A 15,299-nucleotide genomic window follows, 5' to 3' on the forward strand; every position below is an offset into this window, starting at 1 on the left:
GGGGTATGTCCATTCAAATGGTGTCCCCAAAACACTTTCTCATTTTTATTTTTTTTACGTTCATTTGTTTCATTACCCATGGTTGGATGAATGAGTTTTGAACCTTTAAATGTTGATCACTTTCCTATAATTTTCTTTTTATATAGCCCATTGATCACATAATTACCATCAACTTTGAATCAAGACACGTATTGATAAAAAACAGAAATTTCTTTGCCCGCTGGACATTTCTACATTGATTAATAGACGCTTGTTGAAATCAAACGATTCACTATTTTTCAACAATCATCTAAAATGAAGATCTATTTGCTAATGAATAGATCAAATTATTGTAATTGTTAGTTACATATAAATAAGGACTAGTGATATGAATGGTTTAATTTAAGTTCCAAACATGCCACTTGTGCAATTTCCGACATCACTCATATCAACCTTAACAACTTAGTGGAGTAACTAACTTTTTCAACTCATGAGGGGCAAAAACATAATTCAGTAACTTAGCTCACCCAAGTCAAGCTGTAATCCAATAGTTGGGCATGTGTACAATCATTGTCCTGACTTCTGAGTATCAGAGATATGATCGGTAACACAAGCTCGGTGATACCGATAAGACTGGTAGAATGAGAAATTTCGGGTATCGGCACCAATGTATCAATATTGTCAATGTATTATGATATTTTGGACTGTATAAATTCCATCGGTTATATTGGTGATGTAATCGTTAATATCACCAATGTATCCATATCGCCCGAAAATCTATTTATTTAAAAAAACTTTTCTATTTCATTTTTTTTTTAATGGGTGCATGGTTGCATGATGAAATGGATGTATGGATCATGGACAAGGTATCCCGTATCGGTATCGGTTGGCGTAACGGTGCCCTCCGATACCGATACGGATATAGGAGTGTAACGGCGATACGGGGGCGTAACGGCCTGTAACGGTGCAATTTTTTTTTTTTGCCAAAAAAATATGAAAAAATATGAATTAAATCCAGAATATTCTAAGCATTCTAAATATGCATTCATTTATAAATTGGAACATGTTTATGGTGGTGTAACGGTCCACTCTTTGGTGAGAATTTGTATCGGACTGTCTGATTAATTTTTGAACCAGGTAACCTGAATTTGACTACAAAATTCATATATTTAATTTTTTAAATATCTAATTTATATACTTAACAATTTGATATCATTTCTCCCAAAAGTTCTTTAAAAAAATGAAATTAAATTCAGGTAGATGGCATTGCCAATTTGGGGCTGATTTGGAGGACCAATATGTGCCCCAAATTAGCCTCAAATTCATGCAATTTATTGCCATTATCCCACTTATGAATTGGTGGACATTTATTGGATAGGTGAATCATGAAAAAAATCAAAAGGCCCTATTTTAAGAAATAAAAGTCCATAAATTAACAATTAAAACTATTCAAACAATTTGATTTTGGCATTGTAAGTTAGCAATTGTAGTCCATAATTTAATTGGTAAATTTTAAGTTAATATATGTCTCATGTACAATTTTTTAAGGGCCTGAATTAGCGGGACTCGGATTGTGAAGTGTAGCACACGTGTCAAAGTTTTTTGGGCCCCACCCGTGATGAATGTGTTATATTCACACCGTCCATCCATTTTGCCAAATAATTTTAGGGCATGAGCCCAAAAATGAGGCACATCCAAAGCTCAGGTGGACTGCACCATAAGAAACAACAATAATTAAAAGTTCACCATTAAAAATTTATTGGGGGCTACAAAAGTTTTAGATCAAGCCGATATGTGTTATATCTAAACCGTCCATTCATTTGATGGGCTCGTCTTAAGGCTTGAACAGATTGGATGAAAAATAAACATTACGGTGGGCCCTACGAATTGTTTAACGGTGAAAATCGTTATCTCCGCTGCTATTTTTGGTGTGGTCCAGACGATCTTTGGATATAATTCATTTTTTTGGTGGTGCTCTAAAATGATCTCTAAAAATAGATGAACGGTGTAGATATAATAAATACATCACTGTGGAGCCCACGTAACTTTGATCTCCTTTGAACCGTTTGTACAACTCGGAGCTCGAGGAGTGTCAACGCTCGTCTTAGCATGACACGTACCTCCAGCAGCTAGCTGGTGCGCGGTACACCTGCAAATTAAAAAAGGAAGGGAGAGAGGGAAACCGAAAAGAAAAAAGAGGGAAAGAAGAGAGAAGAAAAGAGAGAGAGAGAGAGAGAGAGAGAGAAGAAGAAGCAGGCCACCGCGGCTGCAGCAGAGCCGCAAGCTGCAGCCACGGCTTCCCGAGAAGAAGAAGAAAAAAAGGTAAGTATTTTTTTTTTCTTTTTTTTTTTCGTATTTTTTAAGGCCCATAATAGCCGTTACAGGTCAGTAGCGGCCGTTACGGTAGCAAAATCGGGGCATCGCCCGTTACGCCCCCCGTGTCGTGTAATGGAGCCCATCGTTACTGTTACGTATCGGCCGTTACGGCTGATACATAACCGATATGGGACACCTTGATCATGGATATGTATGTATGTATGGATGGATGTACGTGTGTATATCTATGCATGCATGGATGGATGGATGGATGGATGGATCATGCAAGTATCATCGTATGTATGTTTGCATGGATGGTAGGATGAATCATGAATGTGTTTGTATGTATGGTATGTAAATGCGTGGATGGATGGATGGATCCACCATTTCCCCCCATGCTTCCCCATTTTTTTGGCCCCAATTAAAGGAAAAGTTATTGTGCATGCATAGTTTTTGCTATCATTTGAGATTCTTAAATATGCAAAATATGAGCATGTTAGCATTTGTTGAAGGGAGTGGTGGTTGAGGAGGCTTTGGGGAAGGAAGATTTGGGCTCTAGTGAAAGTGAGGATGTCTAGGGGGGGGGGGGGGTTAGAAACATGAGGGATGGGTTAGCGTGGGAAAGGAGGGAGGAGATCCTATTGGTGTTTTTCCCACTTTCTTTGTGGCAAACTTCCCAGAGGGGTGGTCCAACCTCCGTTTCCAAAGGGTTTTCAGAAGGGAGGAAGAAGTTCAAGAGGTGGTTATCCCCATAGTTTGAAATATCAGTATCGTGTTACGTATTCACATCCTTGGGATACAGATACGAATCGGTTATTGCACGGGATATATTGTTTGTATTGGGTAATTTATTGCACTGTTGGGAAACATTGGGGCAATGGTTGAATTTTTCAATGAAACTTCAAGAATTGTTTAAAAATACCTTAATACACACTTTTAAATCATAACATCTCAAAAAAGAAGTACACATAATAGGTTTCCTTTTTATAGGGTCCTAAGCTATGCTTATCAAACACTCTCACTTTTTTCATAAATGTTTACAATGGACTGATTTTGGCATATATATATATATATATATATATATATATATATATATATAGGGAAAAGGTACTATGCGCTCGAGCTGACAAGACCGTCCCATGAGGTCGAGCTATGTGGGCTCCACCGTGATGTGTTTCGAACATCTACCCCATCAGTCAGATGCACCATTCCATCGTGGGCCTAGGTCTCAAAAATCAAGTCAATCCGTGACTTGTGTGGGCCACACCACATACAGAAGTGGGGAGGGCCGTGCACCATTAAAACATTCATAATCATTTTTTGGGCCCGCCGAGATGTGGTTTGCAAATCCAGCCCATCCATTATGTGTGTCCCACTTGGATGAGGGTTCAGACCAAGTTTCAGCAGCATTCAAAACTCAGGTGGGCCCCACCAAGTGCTTTTATATGTTTTAACGGTGTCTTCACATGATTTTAGATGGTATGGCCCACCTGAGTTCCGTATACGGCTAATTTTTGGGATATCCCATAATTTAGAGGGGACCCATCAAATGCACGGTGTTGATGGTCGACACGCATCACGGTGGGGCCCACACAGCTCGACCTCACGGGAGCTTATCGTGAGGTCGAGCGCATAGCACCTTTTCTCATGTGTGTGTGTGTGTGTGTGTATTAATAATTTTTAATTTAAAATTATTTTTATTTTTCGAAAATTGACAAGGACTCAACAAATCAGCCAATCAATCCTCATACATGCTTGATTTCATGTTTGGAGTGCAACATTTCCCCAATTTTCCCCAAATTGGACCACCTACGCTCAAATTTCAAAATTATGGTGCATGTGATTATCATTTCATCAAATACTCCTAAATACTTCGAAATTAGTCTCAATTGACAACACGTTGAAGGAAATTTTCTATATATATATATATATATATATATATATATATATATATATATATATATATATATATATATATATATATATATATATGGAGAACATGAAGAACCAATGGATATCAAAGTCAAAGCTCGAAGTCCATGATTTTTCTTGCAAACATGAAGAACCAATGGATTTGTAACCAATGGACACTGATTTAACATAATTTCAACAAAAAAAGGGGGGGATCGAAAATTGAAAATGCTCACAGGATCGAACATGTGGGATATATCGGCACAACCTGTGCATTTCGTATCGCATAGGTGGGATATAAGATATATCGTGGGATATATCGATCGATATTGTCAATATTTAAAACATTGGTTATCCCAAGGGCGAAAGGTTCAGGGAATCTAAGAGGCTTTGCGTTTGTCTGACTAAGAAAGGAGGATGTTAAGAAGGTGACGGAGCGTTGCATTAGAAGAAATTTGGAAGTAAGGAGCTACAAGTCTAGCGAGCTAAATATGGTTCGGATAGGGCTAACCACCAGATAGTGAGGAAGATTGAGAAGAGGGAGAAAAAGTAGGGGGTCAGCAAGATAGTTCAATAGGGAGAAGCCAAATAAGGTGATAGTCAGGTCTTCGGCCAAAGAACCAAGCTTTCCTTTAGGGATGCTCTGGTTGGGCGCGTAAAGGACAAGGCAGAGCGAGAGGAAGATAAGCAGCTAAAGTCAAATCCAAGCCCGGAGGGCAGATGGCTTTGTAAGGAAGAGCATGATGGAAAGCCAATTTTACAAGTCCATCCAAAGGTTATTGAAAATGCATGGTGCCTGATACGGTGGAGCTTAGTGGTGGAGGTGAGGCCAGGAACTTCTCTGAAAGCGGTGAACCATTGGTTGTTGGACGGCGGAGAAGTGGTCGAAGGGGACTTCTACCTCAAATATCTATCTTTATCTGAGGTTTGGATATATTTAAGGAGATGGATCTTGATCGAGTGATGCTTTCAGGGGCCATTTCTTGGTGGCCGAGTTGTGTTGTGTCTCTAGTGATGGGAAGATGCTTCCGTGTGTGGATGGGAGAATGACTGGTATCAAGTACAAGGGATACCACTAGAACTTTGGTTCCCAAAAACCTTTAACCTCGTTGCTGGGAGTATAGGGGAGCTAATGCTGGTGGATCCAGCTATAGAGGAAGGTTTGGAGCTTAGGGCAACAAAGTTATCCATCAAGAAGAGGAAATCATTGCCGGTGTTGGAGAAGATTTTGATCCAAGTAAGGGAGAATTAAAGGTGAAAATCTCGATTGTTAAGGAGTCGGTGGAGCTTTAGCAAAGACACCACCCTTCTAGGGAAGTGGTGAGCCCTGTTGTACATCTATCTCGAAGCTCCAAGTTGCCATTAATGGCAGAAACGAGTCATCATCCTGGGTGATCTTGTGGAGAATCAGATGTAAGTGGGGTGGCACGGCATCCACCGGGGGCTCAATACGGAACAACTACCAAGGAGGCTCCTTTGTTGGTGACACAGAGCACCTGCGATAATGGCGTTGTTAGGTCGGTGCTTGAAGTCGTCTCCTTCGAAAATAGCCTTGGGCACAAAACAGGCTTAGTGTTGGAGGTCTTGGGATGGGTGGTGGAGATACTGGCATTTATTGAGCAGGCTCGGGAGAAATCTACCGCTTCATACACTAGAACCTGTCCACGTAGCCCGATTCGGATTGAATCGTTGTGGATTGGAGGAAGGCTTAGGCAAGGACATAAGTACCGACTTCGACTTTCAATGACACGTGCCTCTCGGGAAGGGTCGAAATGCTGGACATGCTTGGCCCTTTCACACGTGCAGGAGATGATTTTTTTTACACCCACCCATCCACGACACTCAAACCCATGACTCTGGAATTGAATCATGGAGCGTCTACCATTGAGCCGTGCATTGAGACCCACCTGATGTGGCTAAAGGAGATGCTTGACTCGTGTCACCTAATGCACGTGCGACTGACTTTTCCGTGGAATGTATGGCTCCTTACTTAAGGGCACATGCGAGGGATCTTTTTTCTCTAAGCCTCTCTTATATTTTCCCTTACACTTCCTCTTCTTAGTACAAGTTTGCAACAATTCCTTCGAGAGAAGATCTAGCCAAAGGGAAATCCTTGGATTTGCATGAGTCTTCAATAGCAAACCTCTTGTCGGTAGAGTGCTCTGCGATGGAGGTGGTTCCCCCTCCTTTGCCGTTGGAAGGAATGCTGGATTCTTTTGGCAAGTCGGTAGCACTCCAAGTGGTAGAGTTCGTAAGTGATGTTTTCCAAGAGGTGTTGGGTCTGACTCCGCTATAGGTGGAACCCAGATCCAACAGCAAGATTGCGGTAAGGCAGAGCGCTGAAGGGAACTTGAAGACATCTGTGGAAGATCTTGTTGATATCCAAGTGCTTGAGGCCCAAAACAAGAAATGATTGAGAACAACGATACATCAGGTGGGTATTTGGGACTTTATTAAGGTGATAGTGAAGACGATTATCATGCCCTTTATGGTTTGTTAAAGAGCAGGGTACTGCTATTATGCAAAAAAAAAAAAAAAAGAAAAAGAAAAAAAAGAAAAAAAAAAGAAGAAAAGAAAAGAAAAGAAAAAGCTCTGAGATCTCCTTGAGGTAGCCATGAGATGCTAATCCTTACCTTTGATCTCGACTTTGTTTTGGCAGCCTGTGAAGATGGGCTTAATAAGGGAAGAAGAGGCAAGTCGGTTCCCAAATGAGGTTCCCCTGTTGTAATGTTAGAGGGATGGGATGTCCTTAGAAGGTGGAAAGCTTACGTTGTTTCGTTTCAAGAGACGAAGTAGCAGGCCATTGATAAAAGAATTATGGATTCTGTTTGGGGCTTGAAATCCAAGGAATGGGTGGAAGTTGGTTCTGTTCTGCATGGACATTGTGGTCACATGGGATTCCAACGTCTGGCAGAAAGAAGACTGGTGGAGAGGCTACTCCACGACTTTGGTGGCCCTATGCAAGACAATGATTGATTTCAGATGGTGCTTCACGGTGGTGTATGGTCCGACAAAAGCAAGCAGAAGGAGAGGCTTCTGGGACAAGCTCGACTCAGTTAGAGGTAGGTTTGATCACCCTTGGTGCTTGGGGGGAGATTTCAACACCACTCAATTTTCTTTTGAAACGTCTAGTGGGGGGAGGCGTTACCAGAAGCATGATTGAATTCTCAATGTAGATCTCAGAGCATGATTTAATAGACATGTCAATGTCAGGAAACCAGTGTCGGACCGTTGCCCAGTTCTCCTATCAATTGACATAAATCGTTGGGGTTCGAAACCTTTTCGCTTTGGGTTGTCCAGGCTAGAAGTGCAAGGATCCCCCGTCCTAATCACTCTATGGTCAAGCTCGTTTGTGGTTGGAGGTTTATGTAAGTAGCAACTATCTCAAAAGCTAAAGATGCTGAAAAAGAAAATGCTTATCTAGAAAAAGGAGGTGTTGGGGGCGTGGTACCAAGACTTCGACGAGATTCTTGATGAAATTCAAGACCTCGATATGAAGGTTGAAGTTAACATGCTCATGGCTGAGGATAGTGCAAGAATGTTAGATTTGACTCAAGTCTACTCTAGTCACCTTAAGGAGGACGAAATTAAGTGGAGACAACGGTCAAGGACTTCGTGGTTGAAAGAAGGGGACAAAAACACTTAAGTTCTAACAAAACATTGCTAGTGCGAGAGCTAGGAATAACAAAATTGGTAGCATGGTGGTGTGGGAAAAGAGGGTAGGAGAGAGAGGTGTGAGGCTATGGTAAGTTTCTACTAGTCTCTTCTCACTAATGATGGAATCACCCAAGTCTAGATAGCTTGAGTTTTGAAAGCTTATTAGTAGACAAGAGGCATTGGATTATTTAGGAATGGACAAGTCTCCGGGGCTGGACGGATTCCCAATGGACTTCTATCAAGAGTTTTGGGAGGTGGTTAAGAATGACTTGATGGATTTCATGGCGAAGTTTCATGAGAAGGGGCACTTGTCGACTGCTTCAGGAGCTTCCTTCATCACAATCATTCCAAATGTCTCAGGAGCGGGATGCCTTAAGGATTTTAGGCCCATTAACTTGATTAGGGGCCCTTACAAGATTCTAGCGAAAACCTTGGCAAGCATATTTAAAGGCGTGCTAAATTCTGTTATCTCCAAAAATCAGGGTGATTTTGTGGAAGGAAGACAACTCCGTGATGGTGCTCTAATAGCTAATGAGTGTATTGACTCAAGGTTTAAGGAATGATCTAGAGGAGTGGTCTATAAGCTTGATATATATATATATATCTATATATATATATATATATATATATATATATATATATATATATATATATATATATATATATATATATATAAATCTTACAACTACGTCAATTGGGCTTTTTTGGACCATTTGCCTCGAAGAATGGGATGTGGGCAGAAATGGATTGCATGGATGAGGGAATGTGTTCGCTCAGGCTTAGCTAGATTTTTTGTGCTTATTAACGGGGCGCCTAAGGGTTTCTTTAAACCATCGAGGGGGATTCGCCAAGGTGATCCCCTATCTCCATTGTTATTTATCATCACTACGGAAGCCTTAAGTAGAATGGGTGCAAAAGGTCAAGAGGGCATTATTAGAGGGCTTCAAGTAGTAAAGGAAGCGCCTCCTATATCACACTTACAGTTCGCAGACGATACTATCTTATTTTGTGATGCGAAGGATGATATGATTAATAGGTTGCGGGTGGTGATTTTGTGTTTCGAGGAAGTCAACATCGCTGAAAGTGAGATGCTTGGGGTGCACATCTCTAAATTGGAGCTCGAGAGGCTAGTAGGGATATTTGGATGTCGTGCGGGATCTTTTCCCTTGACCTATGGGATGTAGTTATAGAAGGATTCAAAAGGAAATTAGCGAAGTAAAAGAGGCAGTATCTCTCCTTGGGGGGTCAGATTCTTCTAATCAAAGCAATCTTGTCAAACCTCCCCCTTTACTTTAAGTCCTTATTCTAATGCCCAATGTCGGTTTTAGCGAAGTTGGAAAAGTTAGACTTTCTTTGGCAAGGTTCGGAAGAGAAGACAAAGCTTCACCTATTGGCTTTGAAGGAGGTATGTAGGCCATATGCGGATGGGGAGCTGGTATTAGAGATCATGAGGTGATGAACTTGGCCCATTTAGGGAAGTGGTTGTGGAGATTCATGACAGTAGATTAGGCTTCATGGCGCGAGGTTATAGTGGGTGAGTACAGAAGTGAGAATGGCAATTGGGCTACCAAAGCCTCTTCTCTATACAAAGCCTCTTGGATTTGGAAAGGTATAGCAAGAATCACTCCTGAGTTTCTCTAAAGGGATTGGTTTTGTGGTTCGTAATGGGGAAAGAGTCAAATTTTGGGAAGACGTGTAGGTTGGAGAGACTCCTCTCCAAAGTTCTTCCAGTTGGTGGCACGCCTAGCCTTGAGAAAGAACATGACAGTCGTTGAATGCTACAACTTATTGGATGCCAAGGCGTGTGGAATCCTCCATGATGTAGCAACATGTTAGATGGTGAAATTGAAGAGCTTGCTAGATTCCCCGAGTGCCTTCAAAATCATGTGTTGGTGAGAGAAGAAAGGGATAGTAACTTGTGGGGAGACAAGACAGGACATTAATCAGTGTAGTCATTTTACAAATTCTTATCACATAAGGATGGGGAAGTTTCATGCGATCAAGAGGGCCTTTGTTTGGCAATTGGCATTATGGAGCCCCTCCTAAAGTAGCGGCGTTTGGGTGGTTTGTTGGTAGGAGGCAAAGTCCTAACCATTGATAATCTCCAAAAGAGGGCCATGGTTCTTCCGAATGTGTGGTATGTGTATGGCAGACACGGAATCTATCAATCATCTTTTCATTCATCCATATGCTAGGCAGGTATGGAACTCTATTCTTGATCTCTTTGATTTTTCTTGGGTTATGTCAGAATCAGCTCAAGAGCTCTTTCTTATTTGGCATGGCATCCATCTCGAGAGGAAAAACCAGATTCTTTGTTGTTCTTTGCGCCATATAGGGAGAAAGAAATAGTAGATGTTTCCAGGATGAGATTACCGAGGAAGGTGAGGTTATGTTCAGGGTTAAAAATCTTGTAGTCGAATGGGCTTCTTGTATAGGTGTTTGACAAGACTGCAATTTTTCTTTTTTTACTCGGGATATAATTCTTTGCGCCGTTTTGGCGCCTTCTAAATAAATTAACCCGTTAACCTTCAAAAAAATCATTGAGAAATTCCACCATTTCACCTTTCCCCAATGTTTCCCGGAGTTAGCATTACATGTTTTTGGCTATCATTTGAGATTGTTAAATATGCAAATGTGTATTTTAGCATTTTTTTTTATTTTTTTTTTGAAGTATCATTGAGAAATTCCACCACTTTCCCCATGTTTCCCTGCGTCAGTGTTACTGTGTTACATGCTTTTAGGCCCCCATTCAAGGAAAAGTTATAATGTATGTGTCTTTTTGCAATTATTTGATTCCTAAATATGCAAATATGTGTATTTTAGCATCTTCTGAAGTTTTCTTAGAGCAATTCCACCATTTTGCCAATGTTTCCCTCAGTCGGCGATACATTTCCAGGTATCGGCGATATCAATACATGTTTTCATATCCCCAGCCAACAATACATGTAACGATACCAATACTACGAACACTACATACAATGGACAATATGGAAGATGTTATTTTAAAATGTAAATTTAAAATTAAAAAAAATAATAATAATAATAATAAAAAGGAGGGGGTTTCGTCTTGTATGGCCAAAAGGGGATGGCGCATATGCAAAAAGAAGAAGAAGAAGAAGAAGAAAAGAATGGAATTAGCTTTGCTAATCGTCTGTTAGCAAATCTCTTGAGGTTAAAGAGGGTTCTCCGTCAATTATGAAACATCACATGCAGTTAGTGTTGAGCTGTCGAGAACTGAAGATAAAGATTAGTTTACCAACTGACAGATTGACACGAAACTTGAAAATATTAGCGGCAATATAGCAATGGGTGCATTCTAATGCACCGTCTAATTGAATTGTGATTGTTAGTCCAATAAAGTGGAATAACGAAGTAGCAGATTCCCTCTCTAGGATTCAAATTCAGAGTTCTGTTTGGATGCACCATCCAATTGAATTGTGATTATTAGTCCAGTAAAATGGAAAAAACCAAGTAGCAGTTTCCTTAGGATTCATATTCAGGGTCTGGGCTCTTTTTGCCAGCCCCTTCGAGGAACATAAGTAAATGTTATGGATACTTGAATTATTCTAAATACAAGGAACTATCATTAATGATTTTTGTTTCCTCTTGATTAAACTGAACATCCACAGTTCAATTCACTTGCATGTCCAAACACAGACCATATGTGAAGAGGATATGGAACTTATATGCAAGTTAGAGAACAAAACAGAAGTAGAAGAAAGAGATATTTTATGCTACAAATTAGAACCTCGCTAAAACGGAGTCAACTAGGTTTCTTTGGAGAAGGATTTCCCTTAACAGGCGTACTTTTGAGAAGCCAGTGTGTGACTTTGTGCATTTTGGCCGAAACAGAACCAAATCATAGTGGTTTCAGCCCCAACCAACTCACGGCAAAACTAAGTTTTAGAACCTTTTTGAAATTAAATGAAATTCCATGCATGCTCATTGCCTGAATTCAAAGTGCCCAATAGTATAAGCAACAACAAGGGCAGGATATTCAGCTGTGAAAAGATAGCCCAAAAATGTATGTTATGCAGTAATCGCTGAGCGGTAAACTGGAAAAGAAAAAAAAAATAAAAAAATGCATACCTCTTATCATCCATGGGAATTCCAAGACCATCATGTAACAATGCTATGATGTATGCCGAAGAAAAACAATATCTTAACAAATCTGCCTCATCGATGCCATGATGTTCATTTTTCTGTTTTGCCCAATCATCTTCGCAATAGTGCCGTCCAGCAGCCTCTATCTCTGATAAAGATGTCTTTGGAACCAGCCCAAAAAGCTGCAGAAATGTTTAAGGAAACAACAGTCAGGTTGGAAAAGATTTTAAAAAAACAAGGAAAATAGTCACACCTGATCCACGCAATATTATTGAGGTTGCCAAAATAGGGAAAAGATATAAGAGAGAGAAAGCGTTGTGATTCGTTAATTTCACTTAAGAGATGCAATGGCTTTTACAGTTGTAGGATTTTGAATCCTACTCATCTTACACATGCCAATGAGGAACATGTACAAGATTGAGGCTGTTCATCAGGTAGCCTCAGCCTTCTGTGGCTCAAAGATCAGCCCACTACGCCATGCCTGTACGAGAAAGATGGATGCTTTAAAAAGATTTGACAGGTGATCCACATCCAGATTACATGTCTGGTCCACCTGATGAACAGAATGATGCGATTTTCATGCCAAAGAACATACATGATGGCCAACCTCAAAGAAACCCAAAATCATGCAAATGTGTGACCCATTGGCATGTGTGGCAAGAGTAGGATTTAAGAGCTTACTCTCTCGCGCATAGCTTTGGCAGGGTCCTTTCTTATACAGAGGGCGTCCCACTGAAACCCAGCTTACCCACTAACCAAGGATGCATGAACCCAAAGTCATGCACATGTGGCCCATTGGCATGTGTGGCAAGAGTAGGATTTAAGAGCTTTGGCAGGGTCCTTTCTTATACAGAGGGCGTCCCACCGAAACCAGCTTACCCACTAACCAAGGATGCATGTTTTTATTCTTTTTATTCAAGGAAAACAGAAGCCGTGACCTCAATTCTCAACACACTGAGAAGTACAAAAGAGTACCATGTTTACAAACCTCTGAAGTAAAGAAGAAGTTCTCTGCAACAAGACGCTTGCCTCGCAACTCGGGCATGAAAGAGGAGACTATTGTACAAGGTGGATGCAAGCATGTTTCTGCATAAATATTTTACAATATCAGATTTCAAGATTTAGAAAATGAAAAAAGTAGGGAAAATCTTAAGTTCAAAGGCAAAGATTTCTACAATTCTTCTACTCATTAGTGTGGCAGTTCCAAAATCCATTAGGGCCTGTTTGGTTTCATTGTGTGTGTGTGTGTGGGAGGGGGGGGGGGGGGGGGGGGTGTGTGGGGAAATGGTGTTTCTTGGGAAACACTTTCTGGAAGATAATGAGAAAGGAAAAAAGCCTTTCCCTTTGTTGTTTTTTTAACAAGATTTTCTAGAAAATTTTCCTCCATTTCCAAATTTGTTGTTTGGAAAAATAAATAAATAAATAAATAAAAAGAAGGAAATTTCATGGTGTGAATCAAGAAGCCAAGCCAGCCAGAACACCTATGGACTCAAATCATAAACTTGATGCGAATCAGGGAGAACTGATTGATGATCTATGAAGATATAAACTAATTGAAAAACTAATCTACTTAACAATCACTTGACCTTTCCTATAAGTGTGGTTAGTCAGTTTATGTAGGCTCCTCGTGGGAGGGGGGGATTTGGGGAAATAGTGTTTCTTGGGAAAAACTTTCTGGAAGATAATGAGAAAGGAAAAGGCCATTTCCCTTCGTTGCTTTTTAACAACATTTTCTTGAAAATTTTCCTCTGTTTCCAAATTTGTTGTTTGGTAAAAAGGAAATTTCATGGTGTGAATCAAGAAGCCAAGCCAGCCGGAACTCCTATGGACTCAAATCATAAACTTGATGTGAATCAAGGAGAATTGATTGATGATCTAGGAAGATATAGTCAACTAATTGAAAAACTAATCTACCAATCACTTGACCTAATATCACTTTTCCTTTATAAAAAAAAGAACACGCACACACACCGCCACACACTCACGCCATAGTGGGATTTCACCACCTATGGGTACTTGAACCCTTGACCAAGTGTTCAAACTCCTAAAATCACTTTTCCTATAAGTGTGGTTAGTTAGTTTATGTAGGTTCATCGTGTTTCTCATATGGAAGCCATGTTTCATATACTCAGGTACTTAAAGAAACTCTAAGTCGTGGTATTTTATACAAGCATAATGGCCATCTTCAAGTAGAAGAGTATTCAGATACAGAGTGGGCTAGTTATCCAACTGAAAAACGATCTACCACAGGCTACTGTACCTTTGTAGGAGGTAACTTGGTTGTGTGGAGAAGTAAGAAGTTTGGTGGCCCGTTTAAGTGCAAAAAGAGAGTACAGGGTAATAGCTCATGCTAAATGTGAACTTGTTTAGTTAAAGATGTTAATGCATAAGCTGGGCTTATGGTTAATGTTCCTGTAAAGCTATTCTGTGATATCAAGCTACCTCCCATATTGCCAACAATCCATATTATCATGATAATACTAATCATAACAAAGTTGATTGTCACTTCATTAGACAGAAAGTTGCGAGTGAGGAAATTTACATGACATTCGTCAAGTTTCAAGATCAGTTAGCGGATGCGTTCGCTAAGGTTCTTGGTCGCAGTCATTTGAATCATCTCTTCATCAAGCTAGGCATTCATGATATATATGCTCCTGCTTGATGGACCGTGATGATTTCACGCGTGGCCGTATGTGGCCCACTTTAAATGGCCATTACCGTTTCTTGTGTTTCGTATTATTATTGGAATAAGATGATGTGTTAGAATAGAGTTTAGGTTTACGTGCTTTTTTAATGTAATAACTTAAGTATGGGGGTATTTTTGTACTTCCACTTTATTATGAAAGTCTCATTTATAAGATAGGAGAGGCTAGGCGCGTCAAAGCCTATTAAGCCCGCCCCCCCCCCCCCTCTCTCAGACAAGAACACCCTTAAAAGACCACATCCAAGACCATAAACTTTACATTAATTTGACATTCAATGATCTATTGTACAAATTAATATTTGATTAATATTTCAATGATTTATAACTTCAATCTTACAAATGATTAGGTCACTATCAAAAATTTTGTAACCTTTTCTTTTTTAAGTTAAGGAACTTTCTTCAAAAGCTTGAAGGAGCGAAAGTTTTTCCCATAGAAAGAGACAATCCCCCATTAGCCTCCGTTGCCAACATATCGGCAATTTAAATCAGTATTTTAAATAGCGGTAGCGTGATGCGTAGTGCTCAGCCCTCTATAGCGTGTAGCGTAAGCTACACAATACTTCTATTTTTTAATTTAAAAATAGGATAAATATAATAAATAGTGAAAAAAAAAGGAAAAAAATATAAA

The 15,299-nt window shown here is 40.0% G+C and overlaps 1 protein-coding gene across 2 annotated transcripts in view; it reads right to left on the bottom strand.

Moving 5' to 3' along the window:
- Positions 1-15,299, bottom strand: part of LOC131251102 (probable apyrase 6) — a 54,834-nt gene that overhangs the window by 1,418 nt on the left and 38,117 nt on the right. For both annotated transcript variants that reach the window (XM_058251612.1, XM_058251611.1), the window contains 2 exons: positions 12,956-13,053; positions 11,953-12,149 (listed from right to left, as the gene is read on the bottom strand). In XM_058251612.1, coding sequence (XP_058107595.1) covers positions 11,953-12,149; positions 12,956-13,053 — 295 coding nt within the window. The remainder of the gene's footprint in view (positions 1-11,952; positions 12,150-12,955; positions 13,054-15,299) is intronic.

The sequence above is a fragment of the Magnolia sinica genome, chromosome 7, assembly GCF_029962835.1.
Source record: "Magnolia sinica isolate HGM2019 chromosome 7, MsV1, whole genome shotgun sequence".
Classification (NCBI taxonomy): Eukaryota; Viridiplantae; Streptophyta; class Magnoliopsida; order Magnoliales; family Magnoliaceae; genus Magnolia; species Magnolia sinica.